Source organism: Aspergillus novofumigatus, assembly GCF_002847465.1.
Source record: "Aspergillus novofumigatus IBT 16806 chromosome Unknown P174scaffold_4, whole genome shotgun sequence".
Taxonomy (NCBI): domain Eukaryota; kingdom Fungi; phylum Ascomycota; class Eurotiomycetes; order Eurotiales; family Aspergillaceae; genus Aspergillus; species Aspergillus novofumigatus.
In genome coordinates this window covers 3,347,057-3,370,050 of record NW_020194277.1, presented here as the reverse complement: position 1 = coordinate 3,370,050, position 22,994 = coordinate 3,347,057, and the positions used below count along the sequence as shown (strand labels likewise).

The following is a 22,994-nucleotide window of genomic DNA, read 5'->3' as shown; positions in this document are numbered from 1 at the left end:
GAAATCTGCCCTTGGCTGAGTAACGCTGATCAAACTGTAAGCTGAGTCGTCCCTGAGGAGTGTTTCTTTCTCCCTCTGTCGATCAGAATGGACTCATGATCTCACCTGAGTTATTTTGGCTATGAACTATTGACAGTTGTGGAGACGAGAAATCCACGGATCTTGAAGTCAAAGAGTACGTAGGACGACAGTATACTCCGCAGTAGTGTCGAATTGACCAGTCATGTCATATAATCGTGTTTCGGGGTATATCGGTCTGTGGATATATCATTCCATCAATTTGTCTTTTTTATTGGTCTCATTCTTTTAAAGTACCGTAGAGTCAAGATAATAAATCACCGTGACAGCGCTAATGATAAAAATAATAATAATACGGTGTAGTGTTCAGCCCCGGTTTCTCCCCACGTCTACTCCGTAAAATACTTCCACTAATAATAATAATAATAATGATACTGTTCTTGCACTACTATTACTTATTAGTATATTGACCCTTCCTCACCTGACTGCTCTATTATTCTTTTTTTTTTCCCTCCCCAATACCGCTCTCTTCTCTTCGACTCCTGCCTGACTTCAATCCCAAGGCAACAAGTTTCAACAGACAACACAGCATGCCTCAACCCCTCTCACCTAGGTACAGCATGCCCCATGGGACTCGAGCTCCTGGAGATGGCATCACCGGGGGATATACAGGCGATAGCCTGGCGTTGAAAATCACCATTGCGACTCTGGCGGGGATCACCTGGTACAATGCCATCGAGCTCGTCATCCTCGTCTTCGTCACCTTTAGCAAGTATCATGGCACCTACTTCTGGAGCTTGCTCATCTCCTCGTCCATTGGGCTCCTCCCCTACTCGGTCGGCTTCCTCCTCAAATTCTTTCAGTTGACCGACCAGACCTGGCTGTCCGTCACCTTCATCACCATCGGCTGGTGGTGCATGGTCACCGGCCAGTCCATCGTCCTTTACTCGCGCCTGCACCTGGTCCTGCGCAACCCTCGCATCCTGCGCCGCGTCCTCACCATGATCCTCGTCGATGCCGTCATCTTCCACCTCCCCACCACTGTGCTGACCTACGGCTCCAACATGGCCGGCCCAGTCGACGCCCCGGCCTACATCCACGGCTACAACGTGATGGAAAAGATCCAGATGACCGGCTTCTGTATACAGGAATTCATCATCTCCGCCCTCTACATCTGGGAAACCATCCGCATGCTGCGCCTCGACCCGGACCGCGGCAAGCGCAAGATCATGTACCAGCTCGTCGCCATCAACCTCATCATCATCCTCATGGACCTCGGCCTGCTCGTCGTCGAGTACATGAACAAGTACATCATGGAGACCATGCTCAAGGGCGTCATCTACAGCATCAAGCTCAAGCTCGAGTTCGCCGTCCTCGGCAAACTCGTCTACCTCGTCCACAACCACGTCTGGAAATCCGACCCCATCGGCGTCGGCGTCGGCATCGACGACTGCCACCATCACCAACATGTCCATCACCCCACCAGCTACTCCCACCCCGAGTACCACTACCCGACTTCGTCGACGCAACACGCGTCACATCCGACCTCACCCACGCTATCCCCCCGGCATCCGCCTCCGCAAACGCTCGCCGCCGCTCCCACCCCTGGATGGACTCGGACGACATCTCCATCGCCATGTTCGAGCACTCGGAGAACCTATCCCCCTCGATTCCCGACCAGGGAACCGGTCACTCGGAGATCTCGCAGTCCTGGAGCGGCGAGACCCAGCGCGACGTGAGTCCGCTTGATTTCACCGGTTCGCTGCATAAACAGCGCAATAGTATAGGTGGGTCGGCGCCGGCGCCCGATAAACCGGGTTGAACTTGACCTCTATTGAGCCTCGACGCCTTCAAACAAACGAATAATGAGTCACGAGTCACACGTCATTCATATCATATCATATCGTCTACGGTATTCATCTCAACTACCTTATTCTAAGGTAGTTGATTGTATCGGATGATACGGAGGAATTCAACAGTTCATGAATACTTGATGTTCTCCACAATTACAGGGTCTGTTCCATGGTTCCTGGACACCACGTCATCCCGACCCTGGAACCAAAACCATAGCCATCCACCCCTGAAATACAGGCCCACAGTCCACAGTCCACAGTGACACTGACGTAGCCGGATTATGCTAGCTGAAAGCAGCTTCTGGCATATACTCCATGTACATGACATACTGGATATAATATTACTTGATCTAAGTCATACAGAATTTACAACAGTCAAATATTCAATAAATAGTTTCAACACAACAATCATAGCTCATAGCAGATAGACAATACCGAGTAAATATAGAGAGGCAGATGCAATCACAAAATCATATGAGAGTCTTTCATGCTCGCTTCGCTTCGCTCCGCAATCATATCTCAAAACGTCGACTCCCCTCCACAAGCCCATCGGACAATTTACTCACTCCCACCCAGACAGGAACATACCGTCTCACCTCGTCCAGCGCCGGAATCACACGCGCCGTATTCCCATCGCTCCAGAGGCAGACTACCCGTCCACTCAGCCCAGGCCCTTTTTTCTCGGCTTCATCAGTGTCTGCAACCCACTCAACATCTACAGTCCAGCTATGTCCCCACTCTCGACTCCAGAGGCGGATCTCCTTCGTGCCGTCCGAAGAAACATGCGGGAAGCGCGGGTCATACGCCGAGTCTGCGACCGTGAAATCCACCACAGGTCTATCGAAGATAAGTTTGCAGGCGCGGGTGTTGCGGCCGGAAATGCTGAACTGGGCTTTGGGCGCAGTGTCGGATTGGGTGATGTTGTACGAGAGCCAGTCTTTCATCTTTGATGCTTCGGCAGGCTGGACGACCTGCGGGGGTATCCCATGCCATGAACACTTGGGTCGGAGCAGATCCAAATCGCAGGTGATGTTTTGGCCGGCGGCGCTGGGGAGAGAGCTGGCGACATCGTGGACGAAGGGGTAGGCGCCGCTGAGGGAGGCGTGGTTGACGCCCGTGTCGAGGTCGACCTCCTGGATGAAGAACAGCTTGAGCCGGTTTGCCGGGGAGAAGGGGAAGGCAACGAGGTTGTAGATGAGGGTGCCGGCGAAGACGCACAGCAGGAAAAGCGGGATGTGATGCGTGTGCCGGTGGATAAACGGGAGAAGTGGCATGAAAAGTAGCGTCGTGAGCGCAGCAATGGCAATGTAAATAAAGAGCGAGGAGCTGCCATCCTGGCCGGTCTGGCGCAGGGCGGAAGTAAGTAGTAGCGCAAGAGGTCCCACGAAGATCAGAGCGAGCGGCGCGGTCAGAAGAAACTGCAGCACCCAAACCCATTTGGGCAGGTGGATGCTCCAGGCCTGTTCGTGGCCGTACAGGTTGGGCTGGCGCGGCTCCTCCTCGTCGTCGTCGTCGTCGCGAAGATAGTCGCCCGTCACCCGGACGTAGTTGGCAAAGGTGGTGCGCTGTCCGCGCAGCAAAGAGGTTGTCTCCGTCGCCTCCGCCGTAGTGCCATCGTCCTCTTCATCCTCGCCTTCTTCGACATCCTCACCAGAGGCCGTGCCGAGCCGACTGCCGTGGCTACTGGCCCGCCGGGAGGGCAACGCAAGCTGAGTCGCGTACTCGGACTTGCGCGGTAGAGCAAACAGCTCCAGATACGAGATCCACGTCGCAAGGAACGTCCCCGCAAATGCAAAAAACACAAAATAGCCTCCAGCCAGACCGTATTTGTTCTCGTAGACCGTGGAAATGACCAGCAACACCCACTCCACAAGGAACAACCAGGTCAACGTGTACACGCGATGAAATGCCGACGGCCGCGCAAAGTCCGCCACGCGCGAGACGAACCACGCCGAAAAGACCCAGGCGGATATCATCATGCTCCAGACGGCATACTCGCTGCTGTGGATGATATACGGGTTGAACTTGGTGACCAGGTACGCCAGACCCACCGTCACCGCCGTGGGGATCACCAGCAGAAAGGGAAACCGGAAGAAGCCCCGAACCGCGTGCAAGGGCACCGCCTCGCTGCCGTCGCTGTCCTCCGGCGATGCCGACGATCGGAACAGGTACATCTTGTCCGCGCGAGTCAGCGCGATGCTCGTCACCAGCAGAACGAGCGGCGCCACGACCAGCAGCGTCACCGACAGCGCAAACAGCGTGTGCAGCTCAAAGACAACAAAAGCGCTCCCGAACATATCGAACCACACACCCCTCGGCCCAGATCCACTGGCAATCCGGCCATCCTCGCGCGGCAGCCCCTCAAATCGGCCGCTGGCGTCCGAGACCAGACCCTCCGTCGTGGCCACCGCGGCAGACAGCATATGCCACACGGAATCCAAGCTCGTATGCCGCGCATCGTCCTCGTCCGTATGGTACCGCGCGCGGGGCTCCATGAATGCGACGTCCAGGCCGCGCAGGCCCAGATCGCCTTCAAAGACCACATAGTCCGTCTGGCTGCTGATCAGGCCAGCCTCGAACCCGTTCGCGCTCAACACCGACCCGAACGGATGCGGGGCCCGCATGTACGGCTTCGTGACCTCCGCGTCCGAGCTGCGGAACAGCGTCGCCCGGCCGCCCGCGCCCGCTCCCTCCAGGTTCAGAAACGTATGCGGCAGCTGCGAGATGGGGTGCTGGCTGTACACGTGCGCGCCGTTCAGGAAATCCTCCTCTCCGTTGTTGAAGAGCACCACCAGCCCGCGCCGCGGGCATGCCCCGGCGTGGTGAAGTACTTGATCAGCTGGAGGCACGAGACCACGCCCACCCCGTCGTCGGTGGCCCCGTATCCCGTCGACACGCTGTCGTAGTGTGCGTTCACCAGAACGCCGCCCTTGCCCGCCGGCCGGCCGTGCGGGTCTTCCCACCAGCGCTCCTTATCCTCTTCCCACCCCCGGATATACACCATGACATTGGTACTTTCGAAATACACCCCGAGGCCCGACCCGCGGCCAGAGAAAGTTAGGTTCGACTGCGTGTCGTCAAAGACAAAAATGTCTGGCTTCTCCTCGTCGACCGATTCATACTCGCTCGCGGGTGGTGCGCTGTCGATAAGCTCGTGGATCCGTTTCAGAAGCCACTCGTGCACCTCGTCATTGCGGTGGGAGTTGTACGGGTGGAACCCGTTCGTGAGCGCCTGCAGATCAGTCCAGGCTTCGGTCAGATTCAGTCCATTTGGACTGGAGCTAGGAGCCGAAGGCACGACGTGGTGGACGACAAGTAACGGCACCACTAGCGCAAGGTACACGACCGCCGTGATAACGGTGACGGGCCATGGTGTGAATCCGAGGGGATTGGATCGTGAAAGCGAAGGACGGGCCATCAGATACGCTGATTTGAACAAAACCAGTCACTTCAGGCTCAACTGTCACGCCTACGACTGGGATTCGAAACCCAGGCGCAGCTGGAATGATCGGGAGTGAGGTGGACGCGCTCGAAGAGTGGAGAGCGGGGAAGCGGTATGCAATACTCCGTAGAGACCGTGCTATGTAGATGTGCAGCATCAACTCCTACTTCGTTTCAGGCCAAACAAAATTTATCCCATCGAAACCGAATGGATATAGCCCAATGATCAGACAATATCAATAAAGCGACGAAATAACTGGAGCATTTTGTTGTATTGATGCGATGAGAGAATAGTGTAGACTGTATGAGAAGTGCGTTTCATAGTCTCCACTCCATGACATAAGTCACATCATGACGGTGATCTACTCCAAAGCATCTGACAACCGAAGATTGACAGGTCCGAGAACTTAATGAAATGAAAGCCATATATATGCCTATCCCAAGTAAACAAACATGAATAACCCGAATCCCAGGTTGTATCAACCGCTATTGATGCAATTCCAGATGATGAAATCTGACAGTCCTAGTTTGTACGTATGAGGTCGAAATGATAGGGCACGCCCGCTCTTTAGCCATGATTCCGTGAATGATAATGCCAAAATTGACACAAACGTCATGCGAAATATGAAGGGTAAGAAAGGCAGAGAAACACAAAAAGGCGCCACGGGAAAAAAAACACGCTTCGAAGGAACAGCAGAGGGGGTATCAACTGTGAGCATGTCCGATATCGATATAGTCTTCGTCGTTTATGACTGTCGCATGCATCAGGCCAGTCACTTGACCTTCGTCCTCATCCAACTCTTCGTCATCGTCATACATGGTAGCTTCTGTCATTTCGCGGGTGGAGTCAGGACTGTGGTTCAAGTAGTCCCGAAGTCGATTGACCCCTTCACCGCTAAACACACAAAACACCTCGCGTTGTTGTTGGGTAAACTCCGGAGGTGCTGCGCGGCAGAACCGGGTGACTGCCGGAACCAAGAAAGCCTGCACACCAGTGAGACTGAGATGTGTGAGCCGAGGGCAATTATTGAGCAGAGCATGTATTCCCTAGACAGCCAAATCAGTACTGGCGAAACACCGGGACTGATGTCAGAAGACTTACCGGCATTGTCAGGTTGACGCAGTAACTGAGGTGCACTCGCTCCAGGCTACTCGTACCGAGAGGATCAGGGGACACCTTGGGCCGTGCCAGAGCCAGAATACTCTGATCCGTAATCAGCTGACACTTGACCAAGCCTATTCGTCGAAGTTTAGGTAGAGTCGCCAGTTGCTGAACGCTGTTATCTGTTAAACGGTTGCAGCAAGCCAAGTCGATGTATCTGATCCGGTTGCAAGACTTCACCAGCTGTATTACCGCAGGATCGGTGATATTGGAGCAGTGGCCCAGATGAACGTAGTGGAGGTTCTTTCCGAGCTTGCAAATGGCCTGCACTGCACGGTCCGTAATGAACCTACACTTGGCCAAGACCAGATTCCGCAAACGAGGCGCAGCGCTTACGATGCGCTCGACAGCATCATCTTTGACGTTCTCACATGCGGTCAGGTCCAGGATGCGGAGACTATCAAAGGAGAGGGACTCGGGAAGATTTAGGAATGCCGCATCACTAATCTCGACGCAGTGGGCCAGTCGCAGTTCGCGAAGGTTTCGAAGTGTGGTCATGAGCGAGGTCACCGAAGGGTTTGTGACAAGTTTGCAGTCATGCAGGTCGATTTCAAGAATAGCAGGACAGTTTTCGGCAAAGGATAGGATTGACCGATCCGTTACTTGTACGACTCCGTTAAGTTTCAGCTGGAAGTACTTGTTAGCATAGGCAACGTAAATCGATCAGAAACCATTTTAAAGCTCACTCTTTTGATCTGTCGGCAGTTTTGCGAAATGACGACAAGGGAGTCGTCGGTCACTTTGATACACCCAGTGATGTTGAGTCCTTGAAGCCTAGGGCAGTTCCTGGCAACAGTATATAGAGTATGATCCGTAAGGTATCGTAGATCTGAGACATCTAGAGCTTGCAAATGCCGGTTACCTTCCACCAGGTCCGAGACGCCCTTGTCCGTGAGCTTCGAACAATTCGTCAAGGTCAACCGCTCAATCCGCTTGCACTGAGCAAAGGGGACCACAGTGCCGTCGCTGACATCTTCCGTCAAGGCGGAGAGATTGAGCCGTTTGATGAGCTCCGAGTATGCGAATAGACTATCCGGTTCTCCCACGGACGCTGTTACGCTCTTCAAGTTGTCCCAGTTATTGCACGACGGCCGATGCCACAGTATCCCGACGCAGTTGGCAGCCCACCCTCGGCATACCAGCATGCAACTCAGCAGATCCGCAGTTGAACTGAGCTTTGCGAATATCGAGATAAGGAGCTCCGGCGGTAGACGTCCGATCGGCGGAATTACTGTGTTTCTTGAATTCTGGTCGCGAGGCTCGCGGAAGTTCCCCACCCCGACGGAAGACTGCGAATCGTTGGCCTGGGCCATGAAGAAGTCGGTATCATCATCGACGGTGCGATCGGGAGAGGTGGATGATGAGGACTCGGAGGGAACTTCGCTCGAGAAGCGAAGTGGTTGCCGTGAGCGGGGCATTCTGGATTCCGGGTGTGAAGCCTGAGGAGGTCTTGTGATGAGGGTTGTCTGATCAGGGTTCTCCAGCAGCATGAGATACGCTATTCATGAGTACTTTGACATGAGAAGGATACCGCTGTTAGCAGAAATCCGTAGCTCGAAAGCGGGTGACTTCGTTCGATATCCCTTGACACCAGCAGACCCTGTAAGCAAGCTGAAAAAAGGGAAACGAGAGCAAAAGCACGGCGCCGTCCAAACCGGCCGATGGATCCGTTCGCAGCGTTTAGGGAAAAATGGACGAGAAACAGGGAATAGATGACAGGTATCAATAGGAACGCGCGTCTGAGCGTGCCTGCAGCAGTTGCACAATAACCCGGAAGGTAAGGGAGGGGCTGAGGAGCGGAGAATGGAGGTTTGGGGCGGGCGGATTATTGACCAAGGGAACGACAAACGCTCGATCGGAGAGGGAAAGACGTGGTGGAGTTATCGAGATTTTATGCTTAGAGCAGCATTATCCAGACAGTCTATGCGTAGCGATATGACCGACAGAAAACTGTAGGTATGATGGGTGGGATGTATCGAGGAACCCAAAGAACTGTTTGATCGGGCGGCTAGAAGACGAGAGTCAGCACAGGGTCGGCGGCGGCTGCCAAAGTGATGGATGATTAGTCGAAGGAAGGATGGGAGGCAAATAAGAATGATGGTTCCAGTCCCGCCGCTGGACCTCACGGTAGGATCGACGTTCTTTGTCTTAAGGATTTATCTCGTACCTTAGAGAATTCTGACCTGGATATAGCTGAAATTCCAGGGTTTCAAGCTGCGCAAGGCAATAGAGTCATGGGCATAAGGTGCCTAAGGCAGGATCAAAGTGAATATACAGGCGAAACGCTTGTTTTGCGCACCGATTGGCTGGAAGAAAATAGTATCTAGAGGGTGGCCGTCACAGTCCCTCCTTAATATATACACTTATACACAAGGTCCTTGGGATTGACCTGTATCAAATCCTGGATCCAAAAATATATCGCTGAGAATAAGTGATCATCGCAAGCCCCAGTCTCTATTGGCGATGGCAACACGAAGCGATTGGCTTTACTGGAGACAACCTTCTAGACAACCCCATCAACCATGATATCCCTCTTCACTACCTGGTCTCAATAGCGAGACTATCACATACTTGGGATGCATCTTGCAAGTTCGCATCATGGCATGCCATCATAGGCTTGGCAGCAGTGGGTCCCATAAAAGATTAGTGTCGATAGTGGGCAAAATGTCTCGATTTAGTGTCTGCCACCAGAAAGGGGCAGACCCATGGATACCCTCAACAGCACTCGCAATCTCGTATTCTCAACGAGATTCTACTTCAGCCGACACTGGTCAGGTTCGACTTCCCCCTTTTGCCCATTCTCGAAGGACATTCTTCCTGACCTTCCCCGTACTCGTCTTGGGAAGCTCCACCACAACTTCGACCACCCGAGGGACCATGAACTTGCTGATCGCACTGTGATTTTTGGCCCACGCGATCACTTCTTTTCCATCGATCTGCTTTCCCTGCTTCACAGTCACAAATGCCTTGGGTCGCTCCCCCCAATGTGCGTCCGGGACCGCCACAACGCCAGCTTCGAGAATGTCGGGGTGCGTAACGAGCATCGACTCGAGAGCGACGGATGATATGTTCTCGCCTCCTGTTCAGTTTTGGTCAGCATTGCGTCGAATGAGCCACAACCGAGTACTAATATTGCCTACCGCTGATGATGATGTCCTTTGCTCGGTCCAAGATCTGGACAGCTCCGTCTGGGTGCCAAACCGCCAGATCCCCGGAGTGCAAGACGCCCCCGCGAAGAGCTTCCGCGTCGCCTCGGGGTCTTTGTAGTAGCCCCGGGAGCAGATGTTGCCAACAAAGGCAATCTCTCCTATTTCTTTGCCGTCCCGCTGGACGTCAATAATGGTTCCTTCCGGAACGTCCGTCTTGATGATTCGAACGGGCAAACTAGTCACGAAACCATGTCCCTGTCTTGCCATCTTCTTATATTTCTCTTCCGCCGGCAGTTGATCCCATTGAGGCATGTAGTACCCTTTGGTAATTGGTCCATATGTCTCTGTCATTCCGTACACATGCACTGGGTGCAAGTTGAGGTTGGTCATCTGCTCAAAGAGATGCGGGGTCGGTGGGCTGGCCGCTACGGTGACTTGGACCGGCCGCGGAAGTCGCTCGGCCTCGTTGGCAGCACACAGCAAGGTATTCACGGTTGGAGCCGCATTGAAATGGGTGATGTGCTCTTGTTTCAGCAATCTCCAAATCTCCGGATAGTCGATCTTGCGCAGGCAGTAATGGGTGCCACGGACGGCGGTCACTGCCCAGGGGAATGTCCAGCCTGGAAAAGTTAGTCGGATGACAACAGACTAATGACCCTGGGACAGAGCATATAACTAACCCATTGCATGAAACATGGGTAAAGTCCATAGATAACGGCAGCGGCCTTGTTGAAAATTCAGGCCAGACTCAATCACGTTGGCCAAGGCAGCTAGGTAGCAGCCGCGGTGGGTGAACTCGACGCCTTTGGGGCGGGCCGTTGTGCCACTGGTATAAGCAAGCGCAATGACATCGTCTTCGGAAGCAGCCTGGCTTTCCAGCCCATCCCAGCCCTTTGCGCCTGTGTCAGCATCATACTTGAGACCTTGTAACACAGCCTCATCAAAAGGACCGGAAAGTTGGCCTTCTGTAGCATCTGTATCCGTGTCGACTATGACGGGAATGTCTGGCTTTGCCGCTCGATATGCCTGCAGTAGTGGTAGATATTCTTTGTCTACAATGATGACCTCGGCGTCCGAGTGCGTGAAGATATAGGCGATATCATCTTCCTTGAGTCGGTAATTAACAGCTAATTGGTGTCGACGTCAACCTCTGCTGCAGGAAATGAGGAAACGATCTCGCCCTTACCAATGTTGACTGCTCCAGCAGCGGCTATCCCAAAGATAGACTCCAGGAAGGCAGGGGTGTTCGGACACAAAATGCCAACCCGCTTGAACCCATGCTTCTTGAGGTAGTATGCAAGGCCTCTGGCACGGTCTGCAGTCTCTATATATGTCCTCCGCAGAACCTGGTTGTTTGCAGTGACATGGTAGATGGCTTCAGCCTATCAGCCAATGGTTTTCCCCAGTTAGTCCACTGAAACCAAAACAGTTGCTTTGTACAAAAGCAGCGCAAAGAGGGGAAAAACAAGGTCTCACATCAGGTTCAATTGCCGCAGCACGGGGCAAGAAGAATGTGGGCGAGAGCGTATGGTAGTTGATGCGATGTTGCGGAGCAGGGTGGTCCTTAGCTTCGGGGGGTGCAAGATGGCCCAGTAGACCCGACAAGCGAGTCTTGACAGATGACATGACTAAGGGCTTGGTACGGTAGCCAAACAAAAGAGTCCAGATTCATAAATCTAAGGTGCAAGAACCGAGTAGCTCCAGGTGTATATAATTATTGCTGGTGTTTGGATTCGCGGAACAAGGGGAGCGCCATACAACAAGAGCCGAATTGGAGACAAAGTGCGGGGAATGATCGGCTGCTAGACTGCTTTGGACCGCGGAGAAGTTTGACTTACCCGCACCCTACCAAGCGGGATTCGGGTGCCTCTTCCACATGCCTCGTTTGTTGTCCAAATATTTGTCGGTACAAGTAAAATATGGATATCTTCAAAAGGAAAATGATATAAGAGCTCAATGATCGTTATTGAGACAGCCGCATCTTTTATTTCGTAATGAAAAGTCTATCCCGGCTTATCCTTTGCGTATCTCGAACCACTCAGGTAACAAACCACCCTAGGCCACAGACTTCTCCTAAAGCACACCCAGTATCCATCTATCGACTACCCATATGATCCGCACTCGATCCGTACTCCGTACGTCCGTGATATCCGAGGCTGGTCATTGATGACTTGGACGTGTCGATCCTGAGACTCAGGCATAGGGGGACCGATCGCTAACAGACTACGCTCATTGACATACATTGGATCTTGTCTTACAGTCAAATGAACGATGAATGAAAAAACAAAGGATGGAAACGAGCATTGTCAATGGTCATGAGAGTCATTCTTAACTCGAGAAATCTTTGGATTAAACCGCGACGGCGCGAAATAACGGTCAGCTATTTTGAACAACCTTTCCTCCCAAGCGACTCCGTATTTTTCACTTTTGAATATGAAATCGGTTCCTGTAGCCTCCATGTCCGTCACAAAATGAACATTTGTGGTAATGCATGATGAGGTAGGGACAAGGGAAAAAAGGTCGATCGGTTTGCCGTCCAACTTCGCTGAAAGATAAACCGTTTGCGATCCCAACCCAACCCATCACTGAGACAAGCAACCAACCGCGCAACGAGGTATCTAATATCCGTACTCAGCAAGCTGGCTCTTGGTCTTCTCGTCAACACCCGCCGACTTCTGGGCATGGACGAGCTGGCGGCGAGCGGCCTTCTTGCGCTCGTAGTATGCACTGCTCTTAACCTTTCTCCGCTCCTCAAGTCTGAAAAGAATCATCCATTAGCCATGTCCATAACACCAGAAAAACCAATGATCCAAAGCGATGGATACACACCTGGCAACAACGTCCTGGTACTTCCAGCCAACCTCGTGGCTGAGTCTACCGACGGTGCAGTACTTGCGGCCGGGGCGGAGTCTGAGAACACGCAGAGCCTGGGGAACGACGACGCGCTTCTTCTTGTCGTAGGGGGGAGGAACACCCTCGAAGACCTTGAGTCTCTCCAGAGCAGCAGCACCACGGGGGGTCTTGTGGGGGATCATTCCGCGGACGGCCTTGTAGAAGATGCGGGAGGGGGCACGGAAGTGGAAGGGACCACCACGAGTGGGGTTGTAACGAGTCATCTTGCGAAGGTAGGCGTGGTACTTCACTATATCATCAAAAGTGACCATGTCAGCTCTTTGCTCCGAACCAGCGTCGAATGGGCGCAGCATCTCCAAATGTCTCCACGTCTCGGTATATCTCTGCTCCACCCTCCTCTTGCGCCTTCAAAGGGGATACAAAAACGAATCGGATAACGTACGCTTCGCACGGAAGAACTCGCCGGAGATGTTGAGGGCTTCACATCTCACAACGACGATCTTCTGGCCGTTAAGCAGCTGCTTAGCAACAGTGCTGGCCAGGCGACCAAGAAGGTGTCCCTTGCCGTCAATGACGACCTGTAAATTCCCAGAACAAGTCAGCGATCACTGTAATTGTAGATAACATAGACCACAACGTCTCCCGTCCTTGAAATCTCCAAAGCACAAAAGACGACGTTGTTTTTGGCGGTCTGCAGGTGAAAGCGGGTACGCACGACTGGCTCGGTGGAGGACATCCTGTTCTTCTGTCACCGTTTCAAAAGGAAAATATCCAGCGAAAGGAAGAGCGCTGCTCTAGGATACTCCCTTGGGATGTATGTTGTCGGCGGTTGTTGTCGTTGTGGTCGAGTTCAACGCACACAACGAAGTCGGATGGGTTCGCAGTTAGATCGCTAAGCGAAGCTACTACCCTTTGTGTGGAAAGGTCATTTGAGGGCCACAGCCCTAACCCGGTCCAATCCCGTGGCTCGAGATCACGTGAACCGCCTCTTTTGCCCCTCCGGTCAATTCCAGCCCAGTTTGACGCTTCCTGGGTCCAAAAGACGAATTGTTTCGTGATAGGCCAGTCTCAAACTGTTCCACCGAAAAGGAGCATTTAGTTGTCTTTTATTGATTGTGGTTTATCTACTCCGTGGATTGTCGCCGGTGATGTCAATATCTTCACTCGGCAGGCCGACTCCGGCGTGAATCATGAGCCTTACATGGCGACTTCAAATTTGGTCAATGGAATGACATTGACAACCTTATGATCTTACAGAGTAGCTCCTGGTACTACCTATTTGACTCACTCAAAATAGTTTAATCAACGATCGGCCACCGATCAAATTCCTTGACGTTTCTTGGCATGATCTAGAAGTTTCAACGCTTCATGTTGGCTACCTAAGATTGGTCGACTTGTACTTACCTGTTCTCATATTACGGGTTCCGAGGTTGAACTGCGGACAAAAGTCATAAGTATTCATCCTCAACTCGCTTTATGGTCTACTAGTCCTCGTGTCTGGAAGCCCACTTCGAACCTTGTATGAGTTATGTACGACCCAGCCGACCTACTGCTACGTTATCTCCAGCTTTAAACAGTCTCTGGCAGCCCTTGTTGCAGCGTCGAATGATAACAAAGCAGGCTTGTTTACAGTAAAGCCTTAGCGAACTGATGAGGCTTCGAAAGACGCGCTTTGTTTGCGTCTCTGACACGCACGGATACACGCCATCAGAAGCAGGGTTCAAGCTACCAGCAGGCGATGTCTTGATTCACGCGGGAGATCTGACGAACCGAGGCAGTCTATCTGAGTTGCGCAAAACCATCGAATGGATTTCCAAGGCCGACTATGAGGTCAAGATAGTTGTCTGCGGTTAGTCTGATTGGAGCACAGCGGTAGTGTATGTGTGTGGTTACTGATTAGCATACCTGTCCAGGCAATCATGATATTACGTTAGACGCAAGCTTTTATGCTAAATACGGATCGACCTTCCATAACCAGCATCTAAAAAACTCTGGGCAATGCATGGAAGTTGTGAGGGCAGGACCACCCTCGATAGTATTTCTTCAGCATCAGTCAGCACTAGTCCGCTTGACCCGGGCCGACGGCCCCAAGACCATATTTAAAGTCTTTGGCTCGCCTTATTCTCAGTTCACGGGGGACTGGGCATTCGGATACGAGTCGGCCGACGCTGCTGCGCTCTGGGGGCAGATTCCATTGGACGCTGACATTGTCATAACACACACGCCGCCTCATTCTCACTGTGACAGCCTGAGCACTGGCGAGCCCGTCGGGTGCAAGGCCCTGCGTCAGACATTGAGCAAGGTGAGACCTCTGCTTGCCGTTTGTGGTCATGTACATGAGGCGCGGGGCTATGAGAGGGTCAAATGGTCCTCACCATTGTCAACCAACGCCGGACCGGAACAAACCGAGCATCAGGTTATGCGAGGTGTCTTACCTCCTCGAGAAAGCAAGAAGCAAAACTTAGTTGACCTAAGCGGCAAAGAGGCCGAGCGTCTAGACAACGATGGCTACTCTGTCCAGGCGAATCCAGATTTGCCGACGGCATCATTCACACCGTCGCAGAATGCCCTACTTCTGCCCTCAATCACAGCCTCAACAGCCACGATGCCCGACAGTCCGCAGCAGAGGCAGAATATACCTTTTTCGCTCCGTTCTAGTTCGATCGAGGACACTCGTAGTGGCGAAATCCATCTTCGAAGAAAAGAGACGTGCATCGTCAACGCTGCTATCGTGGCAAGCAAATGGCCGCACCGAGGGGGCAAGAGATTCAATTCCCCTATTGTAGTTGACCTGGAGCTGCCGACCTGGACAGAGCCTGAGTAGCCCAGTAAACTTACAATATTTGAAGCTTTGGCATATCTACCAAGTATTCCAGTCTGACACTGTATTCGTTGCCTTATGAGGCTGGTATACTCTTTGCGGCTCGCAACGGACGATGCAGCTCTGACCTACAGTCGGCAAATAGATAGACTACATCTCTGGGTGGTGCATAGCTGCCTTGATGAGCTTAGTGATAAGCAGAGCAAGGTCTCGGCTTTCTCCATTACATCATTCCTTCAAGATGTTAGGTAGGTCCACACCCTTGACCACGAGCACCGGGTCGTCACCCCCACAGGGCAAGCGAGGATTTGTTTTCAAATCGCGGACCAAAGCACCGTCTCATCCCACCATATCGTTTACAGAAACCTGATCAAACGACATCCTACTGATGAACATTATTAACTCTAGACGAAGGTCTAAAGGTCATCCGCAAGACCCCTCCATCACCTGATCGAGCGATGTCACCAGTTTAAGGTTGACTGTACCCAACCTCACACCTGAGAAGAGCGCTTGTTACCGCCTTATGAATGGCGGAGGAAATCTAGCGCGGTGATAGCTTGATCTTCTGCCAGGTGCTGTGCTGATACTTTGTAGTTGCCGATGTCAAGATGATCTCAGCATAAGACCACGCAGATTGGATTCACTTGTCGCAAGGTCCTAGACTACTCAGGCGAAATACAGCGTGAAATTACAAAGTATCTTAAAAAGCTAGTGTCTTATAACTATGACGAACCTCGACTCATTATGACTAAGTCCCCAGAGCTGAAATTCCGTCAGTAGCTAAGATCTTATCTAAACATTCAGCTTCAGCCATAAAAAACTGTTCTCAGCAGTACGTAACCAACCTCTGGGAATACCGACTGCTGAGTACCTAGAGGCGTGGACGTAGCTGAATACTCCGTATCGGTAGTCGGCGTTTGTTCCTGTTTCCAATTTCCATCAGTATCGCCGTGAGCGCCACCTGCTAGGGTTGGCGCGCTAACCTTGAATTAATCAATCGCTCCTGAGTGGGTCGAGACTAAGAACTCGGACTTTTGAGTCTTTCACTCCGATTGTTCCAAGTGGAGGAAGATCTCGATGCTGGATAACTAGCCGCCAATTGATAAGATAGGTTAGATGCGCCTGGCCAAATCGGGAGATGTCTCTAGTGGGAGTTGTAACTGTAGGACTCTGTCCTCCGTACCCGTACCCCGTTGCTTAGTCTAGTTGTCTGCGAAACTACGCTGCCTGCAGTAAATCGCTCCTGGTGGTAGCTGCTGGCTGCGATGTTCGGAGGAACGCTTGTTTGGGTAAATGCTGTCAGTGCCTGGATATGTTCTATTTCTAGATAGATGGTTACTGTTTACTGCGCCTTGTAGTACCCCACAATTTGACTCTGATGCGGCAAGCCATGGATCGCCTACTTGTGGTGCAGGCAGCGCAGTTGATTTTCCTTGCAAGAAAGTAGCACATTGTAAAAGCAAGGAGATCATATGTACAGTGTGCATATTGGTGATCCATCAAAGCCAATTAACTACTTAATATCTCGTATCTATCAGTTGATGATCATCGAAACGATACAAGCGGAGACTCAAGAAATTACAGGCCACATGGTCCGCCACTAGTATGAAGGAGGAAATCAGCGTTTAGATAGACTCTGGGACTCTGTGACAGCTTCGCATCATTGCCGTCGGTCACTTGGGGATAAGATAAATCACACCCATCCAGAAATGTGACATTGCAATTATGCTCACTCACCGGTGGATGGGCGCCTGAGCCTGTAACTGGGTACGCTCGAGCAGGGAAGGTGAAGCATTAGCCATGCAGGCTAATGCCGGGGCAATCATCACTGCATGGCAAGAGCATGCCGATGGTTGGCTCGTTTCTGGAACGGACCTCCTGTGCAGATGACTCTCCCAGGAACCAATTATGCTTCCAGAAGCGTCCACTTCATGTTTCGACAGCGCTCAGAGCTCTGGGGATGGCATACGGTCACAACAAACATGCGATAGGCCAGCTCGCAAAGTAGGGTGTCAGCCATCATCAGGCCCCGGTCCCGTCAGATTACGCTGTGGTTCGAGCTTTTCGGAGGAGTCAGCCACATCAAAGGCTGTTTATCCGTTCTCCCTTTCGTCCTGTTCGCCTCAATGGGCTGCTAAAGCGATGGAAGCCTAATGCTATGAATGCGATTGAGCCGATTCTAAAATTACCCTATCATTCAAGGACCATATAGTTGTCCAAACTATGAGAGAAAGACACCAATCGCATGGACATCCCAGGACTCAGGTACGTACTGCCTTCGGCGGAAGTGTCACGGAACCGGCCGGGAGCCACCCACGGGACCATTTTCACGCGAGCGAGGATCGGATCGATGAGGGTTGTAGCCGTGTGATTCGTTGGAGATATCAGCCAACGATAATTCGGTGTTCCTGAATAAAAAGGTCGCATGTAAAACTAACTCCGCACATGAGAGATGTGATCTCTAATGCTCCACTACTCCTGGTTAGCGAATAAGGCGCAAGATTACAGAAGCTCCTGAAAAGGAAAATCAAGGGGAATGACGAACCTGTCTCTGTCCTCCGTACTGTGGGACGAGAGCCGAGGGGGACTAGGTTGTAAGCCAATTCTAGACCGCGACTGCAGCAACCACCTGCAATGGGTGAGGCAAGATGCAGAGAGGCGGGCCATTAGAAAACAGGGCCTCTCGACGATGCGATTGGATCTGTATGTCGACCCCAGGAAAGGCGAAAGTGGTGGAACTCTTTCAACCTATAAGGAGAGGAGATCATCGGGCAAAAGTCGAGGACATACGAAGTGTGGCCAGTGTTGCAGCCAGTCAGTCACAGCCGGCGCCAAAATACTAGTGCGGGGTTTTCTGTTCATCGTTCCCTTTGCAGGAGATGGCTGCAACTGAGTCCTCTGAGAGGATAGCGGTGGTCAGACTGCATATTGGAGGTGTTGTCCCCTGGAAGCTGATTAGTTCATGTTCAGATAGCACACCATCCAGTCATGATGGAGCATGGAGGGGTACTCTGAAATTGCCCCGCAAGCCTTGGCTGATGACGGTTGCACTGCTGCTGGCTGCTCATCTGCCAAAGAAATGTCAGTACTGTACACCGAAGGATCATCAGGATTAGTTGGGTTCTCAAACCAAAGAGGAGGTATTCCCATTTTCTGTTGTCCTGCAGACCTCCCTCCCCCGAAAGCTGGAGCGAGGAACTGAATTTATTCAATACTAGGCGTGAGTAAAATAAGGCGAGCAGAAGGCTCACTGCTGTCTTATTGGCATAAAGGGTATGCTCTTCGTCAAATATACTAACTACTACTGCTTGCTGCTCACGGGGTGATAGTGATACTCCCTATGATGGGCATCTCCAACGAACATGTAGTGTAGCAAGCAAGCACAGGGCTGTTGCTGAGTCCCTGTTAGCGCACCTCATCGTCAATCATTGATCATTCTTTCCAGCCTGATTCATGGCTGACTATTTGTATCACACCTGTTCCTGATTTCCATTCACAGGACTGGTACCTGGAGCATCCTTCTTAGGAGCTCTAGCAACCGCACTCTAGTCAATTGATTCTTTTTTTTTTGATATCAAGCATAGGTGATTCTCTTCTAGACTAGCTATATATCGCTTCATCCTCATTAAATGCACGGCTGCTCCCTGAGAATCGTCAAGCCCTTCTCCTGTTGCCCACGCTGATTGTCATTATCATTACTACTATCTATCAAGTATCCTCCACTTCGTCGGAGTCTCCAACAGACCAACTCTGAGCGACACCAAGCGGGTCCCTAAACGTGGTTTCACTTTCGTCCTCTACTTCTCCTCGTCTTCGATACTAATTATCTACCAATTAATCGATCTATCCACTTTCCAGCTACTCCGCCCACCTTTTGACCGCTAATTCGAATTGAGATCATCCTTTCCCTGGCAACCAGAAACAGCAAAAGAAGAGAATCAGCTGGATACTTAGAAGGAGACAACCCCAGACACGCTCACTCTTTTATGCGTGGTCTTTTCAACTACTACATAATTTCTACACCAACACAACTATCGCATTGTCATTGTCATTCTCATACTCATTCACCAGATTCGTATCCCATCCCAACCCAACCCAACCTGCAGAGGAAGCGTCCTGATTGAATCTCGTTTGTTCCTCCACCTCCTGTGGCATCATCGAGCATCTTCCACTTCGCTTCTTCTTGACTTATCAACAAGAACAACAACAGTTACTTCGTCATCATCATCATAACTAAGAGTACTCTCATTATTACTCATCTTATTCGTCTTCGAGCTGTTCATCTACAATTCTGACTAAGAGTGGTGCCACTTCACCGACGTTGACAACCAAGCGTGGCGCAGTCCATACTGTTCTTGTGGCCTTCAGTGTTGGCCCTCATCCCGTCCAATTCAAACTTTTTTCTCGTGCCTGTTCCTTTTTTGCCTTTTTTGAATTTTCCTCCGACTTGATATTATTATTATTATTATTATTATTCTGATTTGTACCGGCTTCTCATCTGGTTTGCCCCTCGGTTCACTACTTCACTGCTACAGTACCACTTTTTGCCCCCTTCAACGGAGTACCTAACCAACAAATCAAACACCCTCTTCTACGACGGAAAGAAACACCCTTCGGAAATCCAGACCCAACTATCCACCCCCTGATTCAAGAGTGGCTCCGTTTTTTATATTCGTTCTGTCTCTTCCAATCATTGTCTTCTGGCTGTCGTGCTTTTCAGGGCCGATTCCCCGTGGTTGTTCTTTTGCCTTGCAGTGTTCTCATTGCTGATCTCTCGCTTTCCCACTGCATATATTTCTCTCATACCAGATTACATGATCCTTTGGGGAGCATTCTGCCGTCTTCGCCGACATTCTTAGATGAATTGGTTGATGTCTTGTGCCAGAACACTGGATTAATGAACTATTGATCGTCACAAGAACCCACGTCACGGTCGTCACCCCATTGCATCCGCCCACCTTATCCACCCGTACCTAGGTCGGCCCAGGTACACTCCCGTGCTTTCCCACCGCCTCTCGCCTCTTCCATACCGCTCCCCTTGGTGTCTACCATTTTGCTTTATCAACTCACCATTTCGCCTCTGGTACATCAATTATTTTTCTTTTTTCTTCTCCGTCTTATATTTCTCATCTGATAATCACACATTGTTGATGTTTTTCAACCGGATGTTGATTTCTTCACATCATGTTATCGACACCAGATATCGATCCATATGCTGTCCTCGGAGTTCAGAAGGATGCGACTCTCGCTGAGATCAAGTCCGCTCATCGGAAACTGGTTCTCAAGTGCCACCCGGACAAGGTGAAGGATGAGTCTCAACGCAGCAAAGCTCAAGAAGAGTTCCAGCAAGTACAGCAGGCCTACGAGCTTCTTTCCGACGAGACGAAGAGAATCAAGTATGATCAAAAGGTTCGTCTGGCCGAACTCCGGCGCGAAATGATGGCGCGCGAAGGCTCCTCTGGCGGTTCATACCCATATTCGTCCCCGCGCGGTAGCGGTACCTCCAGGGAGTATCGCGATGGGCGATACTATGAGGAGAGAAAGCCGGCCGATGCGGCTTTCTTTGAAGATGATTATAGGTACACCGAGGAGCCGCGCCCAATGTCCCGCAAGTACGACGAGTTCGAACGGCGACGACCACGGACGAAGCCGACCGAGGAAAAGAAGAAGTCCAAGGCGGTTCCCCTCGATCATCTTCGCACGGCGAAAGATACGGCTCGCGAGAGCGTTAAATCGACCCACACCAGTCGGGCCAAATACCGTACCAAGGAACGGCGGCGGGAAGCTTACGAGAAGCATGAACGGGCGGGACCGTACTACGACTCCGAAGATGACTCCGACGCTTCGACTTCCAGCGCATCGTCCATCTATGTAAAAGTTAAGCGCCCTTCCGAGTCAAAAAGGAGTCGCGACTCGACCTCGAGAAAGACCAAATCGACTGATTCAAGCCGTCGCGCCGAGCGTGCACGGTACGATGACGACGATGACTATTCAGATGAATGGGACTCCAAGCACGAGAAATTGCACATAACCGCACAGGATTATATTCTTCGCTCCAAAACTGTTCCCATGGAGAGCGATCGGAGACGTCGGCCGTCTCGGTCACCCGTCCGCCACCATGGCTACGAGTCTGCGGACCCCGAGCCATCGACGTCTCGGCGTCCCGGCCGCTCCAGCCGTTCGAGCCGGGAAGATGTTCGCCCTTCAACATCCCGCAACGGATCCTACGAACATCTGGAGTCTCAGTCCCGCAGCTACGAGACCAAGAGACCCAGTATGCCAACGGCTGCCACTTCTCCGAGTATCAAGGTATCCTCTAGCACCGTCCGGCCGTCTCTTCAAACTTCGCGATCTGCATCGAGTGCACAGCCTCAGTCTCGTTCGAGACGAGAGCCTCCTAATCGGGTAGAACAAGTTCTCCTGAACATGGTTCGACCATCGATCAAGCCAAGGGGCGTGGAGAGATATGATTCGGGCTATTCGAGCCCCGGTACTCCGGAAATGGCATCGGGGGATAGCCCTACCAAGACCTCCACGCGCTACAAGATCAAAGAGCAAGACACGGCTGTGGTCGAACCGGTCATGCCGCCGCCGCCCACCAGCTCGTCGAGACACACGAGAGCGTACTCACCGCCACGCGCAGAACGCCCTTCGACCTCGACTCGGTCCGCACCGAAACCGGTACGGAGTAGCACGACCTATGCCTACCCTTCTGAACCATCGTCTCGTCACGAAAGCTCTCGTCACGAAAGCACTCGTCCGAGTGCTTCTAGACAGTCCTCATCAAGACTCTTCGGCGAAGTCGAGTATAGCGCGCATCCCAAGGAGAAGGACATCAAGTATGTCCGCGAGATCAGGCCCGAGCACGTTGTCTACACCCGAGATGCCTATCCTCGCCCGCACTACGACGAATATCGTCAGCCACCGGCGCCACGGCGCCAATCCACCTATGCTTAATGAATGAACGACTGCACGATAGCGACAGAAGCCATATCATGTTGCAGCCTCTTTTTATTCTTATCATTTTCGCAATCATGCGGCGGGGCTGTGAAAGTCCTCTGCACAGCTCCATTCTAGGTGGCTCCATTTTTCGCTGATACTCTAGACGCTATGGACCTCTCTTCTCTTATACCAGTGTGTCTCATTATTGGTGTTATGAAGGGTCCCGTTGGACTTTATTTTTCTGTCACACTTTATCCTTCTTGCCTATATTTTTTCCAGAAGTCTTTTTACACATGACACCATCGCGCATGCGGTAGACTGGAATTCCAATCTACCCATCACATCGATCACATTACATTGTTGGCGTACGGACTACTATTGATCTTGCATGCATTTGAGCCGATATGATACTGTACTGGGGGGCACTACTGGGGAGCAAACGATGAATATCTATGATGACGATTTAACGAATCACCTTGGGAGGAACAGAACAGCACTTATTACAACGACAGACAGAAATTGAACACTGGTCAGTGGACTTGCTTCACGTTACCATCTTGTCTTTCAGACACATAGACTTTGTAAATTCGTCATGTTGCAGTCAAGTAAGAAACCTATCAGGAATCAAGGTTGGCTGGTGTCTGAGCGCAAGATTCATGACATCAATTCTGCATTCTATTACCCCTCAGAGAGGAATAACATGAACATGTGGATCCAAGTGTAAATACATGACAAATCTCATGTACCCCAGATTG

The 22,994-nt window shown here is 51.6% G+C and overlaps 8 protein-coding genes across 8 annotated transcripts; 3 read left to right on the top strand and 5 right to left on the bottom strand.

Annotated features, from left to right (window-relative positions):
• The first annotated feature begins 408 nt into the window (after positions 1–408).
• Positions 409–2,249, top strand: P174DRAFT_441992 (uncharacterized protein). Its single transcript, XM_024827479.1, has 2 exons — positions 409–1,454; positions 1,505–2,249. The coding sequence occupies exons 1-2, from the start codon at positions 639–641 to the stop codon at positions 1,838–1,840; spliced, it is 1,152 nt and encodes a 383-aa protein (XP_024683274.1). The 5' UTR covers positions 409–638; the 3' UTR covers positions 1,841–2,249.
• Positions 2,250–2,383: 134 nt separating this feature from the next.
• Positions 2,384–5,289, bottom strand: P174DRAFT_421210 (M28 family metallopeptidase; the record flags this gene model as incomplete). The annotated part of the gene is made up of 2 exons (XM_024824933.1): positions 2,384–4,607; positions 4,664–5,289. 2 exons carry the CDS (start codon positions 5,287–5,289, stop codon positions 2,384–2,386), a joined length of 2,850 nt encoding a protein of 949 aa, XP_024683273.1.
• Positions 5,290–6,017: 728 nt separating this feature from the next.
• On the bottom strand, positions 6,018–7,892 carry P174DRAFT_370918 (putative ubiquitin ligase complex F-box protein GRR1; the record flags this gene model as incomplete). The annotated part of the gene is made up of 3 exons (XM_024822353.1): positions 6,018–6,359; positions 6,415–7,101; positions 7,161–7,892. 3 exons carry the CDS (start codon positions 7,890–7,892, stop codon positions 6,018–6,020), a joined length of 1,761 nt encoding a protein of 586 aa, XP_024683272.1.
• Positions 7,893–8,800: 908 nt separating this feature from the next.
• P174DRAFT_441990 (putative AMP-binding domain protein) lies at positions 8,801–11,371 on the bottom strand. The gene is made up of 6 exons (XM_024827478.1): positions 11,100–11,371; positions 10,810–11,005; positions 10,304–10,750; positions 9,700–10,243; positions 9,615–9,616; positions 8,801–9,553 (listed from the first exon to the last, which is right to left on the bottom strand). Exons 1-6 carry the CDS (start codon positions 11,247–11,249, stop codon positions 9,246–9,248), a joined length of 1,647 nt encoding a protein of 548 aa, XP_024683271.1. The 5' UTR covers positions 11,250–11,371; the 3' UTR covers positions 8,801–9,245.
• Positions 11,372–12,241: 870 nt separating this feature from the next.
• P174DRAFT_369549 (60S ribosomal protein uL13) lies at positions 12,242–13,212 on the bottom strand (the record flags this gene model as incomplete). Its single annotated transcript, XM_024822286.1, has 4 exons — positions 12,242–12,380; positions 12,453–12,765; positions 12,919–13,054; positions 13,192–13,212. 4 exons carry the CDS (start codon positions 13,210–13,212, stop codon positions 12,242–12,244), a joined length of 609 nt encoding a protein of 202 aa, XP_024683270.1.
• A 914-nt stretch (positions 13,213–14,126) lies between these two features.
• Positions 14,127–15,300, top strand: P174DRAFT_370145 (metallophosphatase domain-containing protein; the record flags this gene model as incomplete). Its single annotated transcript, XM_024822315.1, has 2 exons — positions 14,127–14,325; positions 14,540–15,300. The coding sequence occupies 2 exons, from the start codon at positions 14,127–14,129 to the stop codon at positions 15,298–15,300; spliced, it is 960 nt and encodes a 319-aa protein (XP_024683269.1).
• A 1,129-nt stretch (positions 15,301–16,429) lies between these two features.
• On the bottom strand, positions 16,430–16,995 carry P174DRAFT_191105 (uncharacterized protein). Its single transcript, XM_024821280.1, has one exon. It carries the CDS (start codon positions 16,782–16,784, stop codon positions 16,500–16,502), a length of 285 nt encoding a protein of 94 aa, XP_024683268.1. The 5' UTR covers positions 16,785–16,995; the 3' UTR covers positions 16,430–16,499.
• A 3,486-nt stretch (positions 16,996–20,481) lies between these two features.
• On the top strand, positions 20,482–22,254 carry P174DRAFT_370904 (DnaJ domain protein; the record flags this gene model as incomplete). The annotated part of the gene is made up of 1 exon (XM_024822351.1): positions 20,482–22,254. One exon carries the CDS (start codon positions 20,482–20,484, stop codon positions 22,252–22,254), a length of 1,773 nt encoding a protein of 590 aa, XP_024683267.1.
• Positions 22,255–22,994: the final 740 nt, after the last annotated feature.